The sequence below is a fragment of the Callithrix jacchus genome, chromosome 8 (assembly GCF_049354715.1).
Source record: "Callithrix jacchus isolate 240 chromosome 8, calJac240_pri, whole genome shotgun sequence".
Classification (NCBI taxonomy): Eukaryota; Metazoa; Chordata; class Mammalia; order Primates; family Cebidae; genus Callithrix; species Callithrix jacchus.
Genome location: NC_133509.1, coordinates 57,397,480 through 57,410,074, shown reverse-complemented (window position 1 = coordinate 57,410,074; position 12,595 = coordinate 57,397,480). Strand labels below are relative to the sequence as shown.

The window sequence follows — 12,595 nt, the reverse complement described above, 5'->3', positions numbered from 1 at the left end:
ATGAAAAAGAATGTGAGAAACAGTGCAGTGGAAATAATGAACAGGACCAGGCAACTAACTGGATGTGAAGGAAAGAAAAGAGTTGTCAAAGATGAGCAAGGGCTTCAAGCCTTTGTGACTAAAAGATCATTGCTGTCTTTCTTTTACGTGTTCATTTGGCAAATATTAAGCATACAGTGGGCACAGAAATGAATAGTAAATATTTGTATTTAAGAGCTCACAATCCAGTAGGAGATAAATGTAATTTCTAACCAGGTAAAATGTAAAAGGGCCTTAAGAGAGGTACAAATGCTATTGCTGGCAGAGTGAAAACCCACTAGAAGAAGTCAGAAGGACTAGTTGCACTGCAAGGATGACTGCAAAATAATATATGCTCAGTAAACAGAGGCACTCTCCATTTTCCACACCATCCAAGTGTGAAACACAAAGATCTCCTGCTTAACTCCATTCTGATGACTGGGCTTGGAAAGGGTTGTTAATTTCAGCATTAAAAATACAGCATACGGCTGGGCGCAGTGGCTCATGCCTGCAATCCCAGCACTTTGGGAGGCCAAGGTGAGTGGATTACCTGGGTCAGGAGTTCAAGACCAGCCTAGACAATGTAGTGAAAACTTGTCTCTACTAAAAATACAAAAAAAAAAAAAAAATTAGCTGGGCATGGTGATGGGTGCCTGTAATCCCAACTACTGGGGAGGCTGAGGCAGGAGAATCATTTGAACCTGGGAAGTGGACGTTGCAATGAGCAGAGATTGTTCCACTGCACTCCTCCAGCCTGGGTGACAGAGCAAGATTCCATCTCAAAAACAAAACAAATAACAGCATATGCAGAGTCTGCTGCAGGAAAGAAGGGGCTGAATTGGGCATCCAGCCCAATTCAAGAGGAAAGTGGAATTTCGATGTTGATAGATGTTGTTGCTAGGATCCAACAAGGAAGGCCAGACACTGACTTCATAGAACCATAAGGCAGGAGGCAACATTTCATACATATGCACACTTTCTGGTTTGTTATAGTTCCCAAAAGATTCGAAAAATGAAGGTGGGTGGAGGGAGGCAATGAAATATAGTACATTCCTGAATAAAGAGCATCACCTTGGCAAGTTGAAGTTAGAGAATCTCTTGGTACATATTTATGCAGTCTCAACTGTCCTCCAGGCTCTGAGATGGTAAATTACTAGTGACAATTATTCAGGTCTGAATTGAGAGTTTAGTTTATGGATAAACTGAACCCTTTGCTTTTTCTTCTTTCATCTGCCTTTTAGGCAATTCATTACTTGTTTGAATTTCCACCAGACGGTAGGAGTCAAGAGAATATTGGATATTAAAAACCGGTTACTGGGCCGGGCGCGGTGGCTCACGCCTGTAATCCCAACACTTTGGGAGGCCGAGGCGGGTGGATCACGAGGTCAAGAGATCGAGACCATCCTGGTCAACATGGTGAAACCCCGTCTCTACTAAAAATACAAAAAAATTAGCTGGGCATGGTGGCGCGTGCCTGTAATCCCAGCTACTCAGGAGGCTGAGGCAGAATTGCCTGAACCCAGGAGGCGGAGGTTGCAGTGAGCCGAGATCACGCCATTGCACTCCAGCCTGGGTAACAAGAGCGAAACTCCGTCTCAAAAGAAAAAAAAAAAAAACCGGTTACTGTTAAGGCAACTGACAAGAGGTACAGCACTTTTATTTTGTTGCGCTTTTTACCACAAATTACTGTGGTTTAATATCATGGGGAAATGGTCTCAGAATGGATCATCATTTTACCAATGGACCAATTTTAGAGGGTCCCCTTAAACAAGATGGCAACCCAAGGCGCGTTAACAAGGTGCTGGAAGCAGCAGCGATGTAACCTGTTGCTTGGACACCAGGCTGTAGTGTGAGGACTCACCACTAAGAGTTCAGAACCGATTTTCAACCAGTCACTCCCTTCTCAAAGATGGCCGACCTCACTTCCCTCGCGCAACATGGACGTTTCCAGTCACTTCCTGTGAATTTGAAGTTACTCTGATCCAAAACTACGTGCGAGACCAAAGCCAAGATGGCAGCTACATCCTTTCAGAATTAAAGGTTGGTGAAGCCATCTATTTCCCCCACCGTCTTCAGTGAAAATAGTCTTTCGCATCTGGCTGTTCTTTCTGGAGGCGTGGTTGCCAGCAGTCAAAATGGCTCCTTTCCGGAATAGATTTAATAGGAAGTGAAGCTATGACGGCGAGGCGTTGCCCAAGCCTATCTTTGGTAGGCGTTGTCAGAGTTAGTTCTTTATGCCCACACTAGACATGGCGCTAGCCAGCGTGTTGGAGAGACAGCTACCGGTGAACCAGCCCGGGTTTTTCGGACTCGGGGGTCGTGCAGATCTGTTGGATCTGGGTCCAGGAAGTCCCAGTGATGGGCTGACCCTGGCCATGCCAGGCTGGAGTGTCCCAGAGGAGCCAGGAATCGAAATGCTTCATGGAACAACCACCCTGGCCTTCAAGGTGCGGAGCCAGCCGCCCTGCCAGGCTGAGTACTGAACGTCCGCGACCTGCCTGGCCTCCCAGCCTGACTGGAGTTTGCGGTGGCCTTGGCCACCAACCCAGGCGGAGGCTCGGTCCTCTCTTTCGGACCGCAGTGGTTTTGCTGTTTCATTGCCCCAGGAGGCCCCTGTCCTCGCTCTGGTTGGAGAGGGTGGTGGCGGGGTTGGGGGTAAGTCGGGAAGGAAGCAGAGGCTTCTTGGGTTAATGTCCTAGGCGACCCCAGGTTGCTGCTGTTCAGAAACTTTTAGCTGGGAAGGGGGAAAGACCGCAACAACAATGAACCTTGGCCGAGGGAAGGCTATTGAAACCGTTTACCAAAGTTTTGGAAACTGGGCGGCCCCTCAAGGCAAGGGTATCTGAAACTGGCATGAAGGGGAAGCTTGGTGAGGGTAAGCATTGTACCAAGAACCAGACATTTGGGGCATCTTGCCCAACTCTGCAGTAACTAGATTGAACAAGTCATTCGATCTCATTGAACCAGTTTCCTCATCTATAAAATGATTTTTTTAAAGACAGGGTCCCGCCCTGTTCCCCAGGCTAGCGTGCAGTCGTGCCAGCGTCTCAGCCTCCAGAGCACACATCACCATGACAGGCTAATTTTTTTACTTTTTGTAGAGATGGGTTTCCCTGCGTTGCCCAACTGGTCTCCAGCACCTGGCCTCCCACCTTGGCCTCCAAAATGCTGGGATTACAGGAATGAACCACCGCACGCATCCTGTAAAATGAATTTAATATGGGTCATACCCATGTCAAAGGATTGAAGTGAAGCTCAAGTGACATTAATATGTGGAGAAGTATACTGTGAAGTATAGAAGGACAGAAAGATGTGCTGGGTTTCGATTGATGCAAAAAGAAGTATGTAGGGGTGTTTTTGTGGTCTTATGTGGCCTGTTTTGTGTTTTTCTCTCATCTTAACAGTTCCGCCATGGAGTCATAGTTGCGGCTGACTCCAGGGCTACAGCAGGTGCTTACATTGCCTCCCAGACGGTGAAGAAGGTGATAGAGATCAACCCATACCTGCTGGGCACCATGGCTGGGGGCGCAGCAGATTGCAGCTTCTGGGAACGGCTGTTGGCTCGGCAATGTCGAATCTATGAGCTTCGCAATAAGGAACGCATCTCTGTAGCAGCTGCCTCCAAGCTGCTTGCCAACATGGTGTATCAGTACAAAGGCATGGGGCTGTCCATGGGCACCATGATCTGTGGCTGGGATAAGAGAGGCCCTGGTGAGTTAAGCTGCAACCACGTGGTCCTTGGGCTGACACTACAGGGAGGAGGAGTTGGATGGGGAGATGAATTAAAGGGTTTGGTGTCAGTGCTGAGGATGTGTTGATTAGGTCTTTAGCCCTTCCTTCCTCTCTCTTTTTTTTTAAGACAGTCTCACTCTTGTCAGTCAGGCTGGAGTGCAGTGGCATGATCTCAGCTCACTCCAGCCTCCGCCCCCAGGTTTAAGTGATTCTCGTGCCTCAGCCTCTCAAGTAACTGGGATTACAGGTGGCCACCACCACACCCAGGTAGTTTTGTTTTTTTTTTTTTTTTGGGGGGGGGTTTTGAGACAGAGTTTCGCTCTTGTCGCCCAGGTTAGAGTGCAATGGTGTGATCTCGGCTTACTGCAACCTTCATCTCTCAGGTTCAAGAGATTTTCCTGCCTTAGCCTTCCAAGTACTTGGGATTACAGGCACACACCACCATGCCCAGCTAATTTTTGTATTATTTTTTTTAGATGGAGTTTCACTCTTGTTGCCCGGGCTGGAGTGCAATGGCGTGATCTCAGCTCACCACAACCTCCACCTCTTGGGTTCAATTGATTCTTCTGCCTCAGCCTCCCAAGTATCTGGGATTATAGGCATGTGCCACCAGGCCTAGCTACTTGTATATTTTTAGTAGAGACGGAGTTTCTCCATGTTAGTCAGGCTGGTCTCAAACTCCCAACCTCAGGTGATCTGCCCTCCTCAGCCTCCCAAAGTGCTGGGATTATAGGCGTGAGCCACTGCGCCTGGCAATTTTTGTATTTTTAGTAGAGACAGAGTTTCACCATCTTGGTCAGGCTGGTCTTGAACTCCTGACCTCAGGTGATCCATCCGCGTCGGCCTCTCAAAGTGCTGGGATTACAGGCATGAGCCATCACGCCTGACCTAGTTTTTTTATTTTTAGTAGAGACGGGGTTTCACCATGTTGGCCAAGCTAGCCTCAGCCTCCCAAAGTGCTGGGAAAACAGATGTGAGCCACTGCACCAAATCTGTTCCTTCTCTTTATTCAAGGAAGTCACTGTACTATAGGGAAAGGCATGGAGTTAGATCAGCTGTGTCACTGACTACCTGTGATAGTAGGCATGCATACACACATATTTTCACAGCCTCTGTTTTATCATCTGTTACCTTGGTTAAGTGAGGTAATAAATGTAAAGCTACTAGTATAGTATCTGACTCATATTTTTCCATCTGTTCTCTCTCCTATAGACTAAGACTAGAGGCTGGGTGTGGTGGCTCATGCTTGTAATCCCAGCACTTTGGGAGGCTGAGGAGGGCAGATCACCTGAGGTCAGGAGTTCAAGACCAGCCTGACCAACATGGTGAAACCCTGTCTCTACTAAAAATACAAAAATTAGCCGGGCATGATGGCAGGCACCTGTAATCCCAGCTACTTGGGAGGCTGAAGGGGAATTGCTTGAACCCAGGAGGCAGGGGTTGCAGTGAGCCAAGATTGTCCACTGCAGTCCTGCCTGGGCAATGGAGTGAGACTCTGAATCAAAAAAACTAAAAATAAAATAAGACCAGAAAGAACTTTTGAGTATTAAATTGGGTGATAGACTTAATTAAAACTAGCCAGCACTATCTAATAGAATTTCCTCATGGACGTAGTTAAAAATTAAAAAGAAACAGGTGAAGTTAATTTTTTTTTTTTTTTTGAGACGGAGTTTTGCTGTTGTTACCCAGGCTGGAGTGCAATGGCGAGATCTCGGCTCACTGCAACCTCCGCCTTCTGGGTTCAAGCAATTCTCCTGCCTCAGCCTCCTGAGTAGCTGGGACTACAGGCGCGCACCACCATGCCCAGCTAATTTTTGTATTTTTAGTAGAGACGGGGTTTCACCTTGTTGACCAGGATGGTCTGGCTCTCTTGACGTTGTGATCCACCCGCCTCGGCCTCCCAAAGTGCTGGGATTATAGGCGTGAGCCACCGCGCCCGGCCAAAATTAATTTTAAGAATTTGGCTGGGTGTACTGCCTCACACCTGTAATCCCAGCACTTTGGGAGGCCTGAGGCAGGTGGATCACCTGAGGTTAGGAGTTAAAGACCAGCTTGGCCAACATGGCAAAACCCTGTCTCTACCGAAAATACAAAAATTAGCTGGGCGTGGTGGCATGTGCCTATAGTCCCAGCTATGTAGGAGGCTGAGGCACAAGAATCACTTGAACCTGAGAGGTGGAGGCTGCAGTCAGTAGAAATCGTGCCACTGCACCCCAGTCTAGGCTACAGAGTGAGAATCTGTCTCAAAAAAAAAAAAAAAAAAATTAAGAATTCGTTGAATCCTACATGTGGCAGTAGTGCTATTTCAAGTGTTCAGTGGCCATCTGTGGTTTGTGGCTACTGTATTGGACTATAATATAATGGTTGTCCCTCAAAAGTTAGTCATTTCTCTTTTTTTCTTTTGAGATGAAGTTTCCCTCTTGTCACCCAGTCTACCGTATAATGGCTTGGTCTTGACTCACTGCAACCTCTGCTTCCTGGGTTCAAACGATTCTCCTGCTGCAGCCTCCCAAGTAGCTGGGATTACTGGCACCTGCCACCATGCCGGGCTAATTTTGTATTTTTAGTAGAGATGGGGTTTCACTGTGTTGGTCAGGCTGGTCTCAAACTCCTGACCTGAGGTGATCAACCTGCCTCAGCCTCCCAAAGTGTTGGGATTACAGATGTGAGCCATCGCACCTAGCCTCTTCTTTCTTTCTTTTTTTTAGAGAGTCTTTGACCTAGAAGGGGCTTCTTGGGCTCATTTAGTAGAGACAGGGTTTCACCATGTTGGTCAGGCAAGTCTCAAACTCCTGACCTCAGGTGATCTCCCCACCTCGGCCTGCCAAAGTGTTGGGATTACAGGCATGAGTCATTGCGCCCGGCCTGAGCTCATTTCTTTTATTTTTTTGCTAGTTATAACCACCTTTATAATCATGCGAGGTCCTGTTCTATCATCTCTGAAAATAAGTTCTTAGCCTGTTTTCCTTTCCAGCCAGCGTTTAAGAAACTTGCCAGAAAGTTCAGTTTTGTATTTGATGTCATTTCCTCTCAGCCAGTTTTGAGTTGTTCCTTTGGTAAAGCTGGAGTATGGCTAGTCACTTTCTAATTTTCTCTTCCATATACTTAAAAATAATTATTCTTTCCTCCTTTTGTTTTTGCTTTATTCATTTACCTGCTTACTAAAGACCTAGTTATCTTGTAGAACAATTACAGGGTACCTACCACTTTTTCGCTTGCTTTCAAACAAAAATAGAAGGATATAGGGAGTATTTGCTTACTACCCAATGGAGGATGAAAGGAAATTAAAAACTGGATGTGAGAGAGGAACTCAGGTTGTTACTTTGGAAATTAATATGCCTTTCACTGAAAGGTGTGAAAGGACAGTTTCATATATTTTATGTGGTCCAGGGAAGCATTTTGGAATAGTTGCTTTGAACTCTTAGCTGCTTTGAACTCTTTGTTCCAGGTGATAGAAACAGTGTAAGAGAGTACAGGGACCAGGTAGCAAGGAAAATCCAGGGAGATTTAGCATCATTTAAATAGTACCTTCTTCAAGAGGCCTTCCTGATGACCCCCTCACATTCATTGTGATTCATCCCCTTGCCTCAGAATACAGCTGGCCATTGAGCAACATGGGTTTGAACCACTCATATGCAGGTCCACTTATATGCAGATTTTTTTCAACCTAATTCTGACTGAAAATATACATTCCCAGAATTCGAAATCTGAATATACAGAGGGCCAACTTTCTTTTTTCTTTTCTTTTTTTTTTTTTTTTTTTTGAGATGGAGTTTCACTCTTGTCATCCAGGCTTAAGTGCAATGGCACCATCTCAGCTCACTGCAACCTCTGCCTCCTGGGTTCAAGTGATTCTCCTGCCTCAGCTGTCCGAGTAGCTGGGTTTATAGGCACCCACCACCATGCCAGCTAATTTTTGTATTTTTAGTAGAGATGGGGTTTCACCATGTTGGCCAGGCTGATATCGAACTCCTGACCTCAGGTGATCACCTGTCTCGGCCTCCCAAAGTGCTGGGATTACAGGCGTGAGCCACCACACTGGGCCAACTTTTTATATATGCAGGTTCTGCAGGGCCAACTTTAGGACTTGAGTGTGCATAGATTTTGATATATGCATGGGTCTTGGGATGAATCCCCTTCATATACCAAAGGATGACTGTACTTAATCTAAGGCTGAATGAATAAGATAAATACCATTTTTATCAGAACTGCTTGGCTGGGCATGGTGGCTCATGCCTGTAATCCCAGCATTTTGGGAGGCCGAGGCAGGCAGATCACCTTAGGTCAGGAGTTCAAGACGAGCCTGACGCACATGGTAAAACCCCGACTCTACTGAAAATACAAAATTAGCCAGCTGTGGTGGTGCATGCCTGTAATCCGAGCTACTCAGAAGGCTGAGGCAGGAGACCTAGGAGGCAGAGGTTACAGTGAGCCAAGATCGAGCCATTGCACTCCAGCTTGGGGAATGAGAGTGAAACTTCATCTCAGAAATCAATCAATCAATCAATAAAAAGAACCAGTCAAATGCTGAAGGAGTATTGAGAAAGAAGAGATTCCTAGCCGGGTACTGTGGCTCTCGCCTATAATCCCAGCACTTTGGGAGGCTGAGGTGGGTGGATCACGAGGTCAAGAGATCGAGACCATCCTGGTCAACAAGGTGAAACCCCGTCTCTACTAAAAATACAAAAATTAGCTGGGCATGGTGGTGCACGCCTGTAGTCCCAGCTACTCGGGAGGCTGAGGCAGGAGAATTGCTTAAACCCAGGAGGCAGAGGTTTGCAGTGAGCCGAGATCGTGCCATTGCACTCCAGTCTGGGTAACAACAGCGAAACTCCATCTCAAAAAAAAAAGAGATTCCTTCCGATGGGAGGAATTGGGGAAGACTTAATGGATTGGTGGTAGTTGTCCTGGATGTGAAAAAGGGAAAGGCAACATAATGAACAAAGTCGAAGAAAGAAGCATGAGGATTTTGAGGAATAACTGAAAGCCCAGTTTAATTGGAACTAAGCGGGTGAAGGGGAATTGCAAGCCATAAAGCCAGAGGGATACATTGGAACCATATGGTGAGCCTCCCAGGCAAGGGCATGGCACTCGGACTGAGAAGGGGCCAGAGAAAGGAGTGAGGTTTACATGAGAATCACCTGAACCTGAAAACGAATAAGGGCAGTGGTGCGCAAGCTGGCTTGCATTAGAATCACCTGGAGGACTTAAAAAACAAGTTCCATAACTGTTTCCCACCCCACACCAGTTACAAAGAATGCCTAGGGTAAGTCCTATGCGTTTTTGAAAAAAATCTTTGTTAGATGACTCTAGTGCATGGTGAAATGTGAGAACCACTAAAATAGGAAAAAGATGAGTGATGCCATTGGCAGAATTTCAGAAGACGGGGGAAGTGTGCGTTGGTGGCACACAGGAGAGATGAGTTTGGTAGGTGGAGAACCACTGGTATGTAGGGTTAGGAACCTTGAATCTGAACTTGATGACAAAGGCATCCAGTTGGAGAGATCCAGTAGGCAGTTGGGATTGAACTCTAAATTTTCATCTATACCAAGTCAGCTAACTTTTTCATAAAGGGCCAAATAGTAAATAATTTAGGCTTGGAGGCCTAAGTCTTTGTTTCAAATACTTGACTCGGCTAGTGTTGTACAAAACAATCGTAGACAATCTGGAAACAAGTGGCTGTTCTCCAATAACATTTTAATTAAAAAATGAAGGCAGTTGGCCTGGCCAAACCCTGGTCTATACCAGCAATAGAAATATAATGTGAGCCATATGTGTAATTTTAAATTTTATGCTGGCCACATTTTAAAAAAAAATTTAATTTCAGTATATTTTATTTAACTTAATAAATCCAAAATATTATCATGTCAGCATGTAGTTCTAGTTTCAGGTGCTCAGCTTGTCACATGTGGCTAGTGGCTACCATGTGGACAGTGCAGGCCTTTACAATATGATTATGAACTCTAGCCTTTATTATCCTCCTGTGTAAGATATGACTTGTTCTCCAGATAGTCTTAAACTCTTTGGGTTCTGGCATTATGGAGTTTGGTTTTCTGTCACACAGGCTGGATGGAGTGCAGTGGCATGATCACAGCTCACTATAACCTCAACTTCCTGGGCTCAAGTGACTGGCATTATGGGGTCTTTTGGTGTGGGAGTAGGGATTATGTTTTAAATGTTATCTTTCACAGTATCTGAAGTTCTGTGCTTGAAACCTAAGTCATTTGGAATATATATACTCACTTTGTGGATGTGCTGAGAGAATGGGCAACATTATTATAATGTAAGGTCAGGTGAGATGGAGTGGTATGTTGTAGAATCCTGGAGTCTTAATATTAAATTTTATTTCTTCAAGTTTTTTTGTTTTGTTTAGTTTTTCTAAAGATAGTGTCTCACTCTGTTGCCAGGCTGGTGTGTGGTAGTGTGATTATAGCTCACTGCAGCCTCCAACTCCTGGGCTTAAACAATCCTCCTGCTTCAACCTCACACAGGCATGCACCACCACACCCAGCTAGCTTTAAAAAAACAAAAAGCCAGGCAAGGTGGCTCACGCCTGTAATCCCAGCACTTTGGGAGGCTGAGGTGGGCAGATCACGAGGTCAAGAGATTGAGACCATTCTGGCCAACATGGTGAAACCCTGTCTGTACTAAAAATACAAAAATTAGCTGGGTGTGGTGGTGTGCACCTTTAGTCCCAGCTTCTCAGGAGGTTGAGGCAGGAGAATCGTTTGAACCTGGGAGGTGGAGGTTGCAGTGAGCCAAGATTGTGCCATTGCTCCAGCCTGGGCAACAAGAGCAAATCCATTTCAGAAAAGGAGAGAGGGGAAGGCCGGGCGCAGTGGCTTAAGCCTGTAATCCCAGCACTGTGGGAGGCCGAGGCGGGTGGATCAGGAGGTCAAGAGATCGAGACCATCCTGGTCAACATGGTGAAACCCTGTCTCTACTAAAAATACAAAAAATAAGCTGGGCGTGGTGGTGCGTGCCTGTAATCCCAGCTACTCAGGAGGCTGAGGCAGGAGAATTGCCTGAACCCAGGAGGCGGAGGCCTGAACCCAGGAGGCAGAGGTTGTGGTGAGCCGAGATTGTGCCATTGCACTCCAGCTGGGTAACAAGAGCGAAACTCCGTCTCAAAAAAAAAAAAGGGGGGCGGGGAAGAGAGAGAAAACTACTGCCTTGGCATATGAATTAGACATTAAAAGGGGTGATCTTTTTTTTTTTCCTGCTAACCTCATCTCCCTTTCCAGGCCTCTACTACGTGGACAGTGAAGGGAACCGGATCTCAGGGGCCACATTCTCTGTAGGTTCTGGCTCTGTGTATGCGTATGGGGTCATGGATCGGGGCTATTCCTATGACCTGGAAGTGGAGGAGGCCTATGATTTGGCCCGTCGAGCCATCTACCAAGCCACCTACAGAGACGCCTACTCAGGAGGTGCTGTCAACCTCTACCATGTGCGGGAAGATGGCTGGATCCGAGTCTCCAGTGACAATGTGGCTGATCTGCATGAGAAGTATAGTGGCTCTGCTCCCTGAAAGAGGGTGGATGCAGCTGCTTGTGTTTCTTGGGGTGACTGTCATTGGTAATAAGGATACAGTGACCCATCCTCCATCCTATTTATAGTGGAAGGGTCTTCAATTATATCAACACTTTTTTTTAAGCTCTGGCACATTGACCTCTATGTGTTACCAGTTGTTAATGAGCTGCTGCAGAGGCGACTGTTTATTTTACTTTCTTGGATGTTAACATTACACTACTCACTTCTCAACCTCAGTCTGTGTTGTGCCTTTTGTCCACACTGTCCCTCCTCCAAGCACTTTACAGTCAAATAAGCTAGGACAGTGGGAGGGAGGTGACTGTAATTACAGGAAACAGTGGTGTGAAGACATTGTCTAGTGAATACATTAATGTCCCCACTCATGAAGCTAATAACAGAGAAGGAGAGAGAGGCAGGCAGGAGGGAGAGACTTCCCGATTCGGTTTGCAAAGAGATGAAAAGTTGATGAGGTGGAAAGATGCACAGGGCTGTACCAGGCAGGGCTCCAGGGCTCTCACCCTGTGGTTGGGGAGGGAAGGCTGAGGCTACTTGTAGAGCGGAAGGGTGAGGACGGTAAGTCTTGACTCTTAAACCAACTGGGAAGGAGAGGACAAAGAAGTGACTGTGAAAGTAGTAGTAACCGAAAGCCTGGTGATCCTTGTCCTTTTGGTCCTCCATTGTGTGTGTATGTGTGGAGGGGAGTGATGGTGAGTTTATAGCCTCCTGGTCAGGAAGCAGCTGACTAAATTGTCATTCCAGTGACTAAATTGTCACTGGAATGTGTGGGTGGGCAAGAGGCCCTGCTGAGAGCAGAAAAACAGCTGATTTATCACACCCAGCACTATTGGAACTGGGGGGAGTTCCCAAGCTATGGTGGCAGCAGATGGCAAGGCCTTCTGTTAAAGAGAAGATAGGAGATAGAGGAGGTTGATGGGAGAAACCTTTAAAAATGGGAATGGAGGGCACAATACCACCTTATATTTAGCCAGAAGGCAGAAAGTGGTTGGTGAAGGTGACAACTCAGAGTCATATTTTGAGACAGGTTTGGAGGAGTCATTCACAGAAATAGAGAGGGTAAGGCCTCCTTCTCTATACTGCAGCTACCTTCCCTTCCCCCTCAGCCTTGTGCAGTCTTTGTAGTGATTGATGAGGGCTGTCGGCCAGGACCTGATCGAGGCTTGTTAATTGCATTTGTCAAATGCAGGGAAATTGGGAATTAGATCGGAAAAGGGGGTTTGGAAAACAAATGACTCGTGCCTAAGGACATTGTTTGCTGAGAAGTATCTCAGGAGCCCCAGGAGTCAAGTTGCTG

At 46.4% G+C, this 12,595-nt stretch overlaps 1 protein-coding gene across 2 annotated transcripts; it reads left to right on the top strand.

Moving 5' to 3' along the window:
* The first annotated feature begins 1,912 nt into the window (after positions 1-1,912).
* On the top strand, positions 1,913-11,514 carry PSMB5 (proteasome 20S subunit beta 5). Of its 2 annotated transcripts, none has more exons than XM_035260108.3 (3): positions 1,913-2,058; positions 3,423-3,729; positions 10,995-11,514. In XM_035260108.3, exons 2-3 carry the CDS (start codon positions 3,534-3,536, stop codon positions 11,279-11,281), a joined length of 483 nt encoding a protein of 160 aa, XP_035115999.1. In that variant the 5' UTR covers positions 1,913-2,058; positions 3,423-3,533; the 3' UTR covers positions 11,282-11,514. The 2 variants fall into 2 exon arrangements, with proteins under 2 accessions (XP_035115999.1, XP_002753673.3); XM_002753627.7 differs by lacking the exon at positions 1,913-2,058 and adding an exon at positions 2,245-2,465.
* Positions 11,515-12,595: the final 1,081 nt, after the last annotated feature.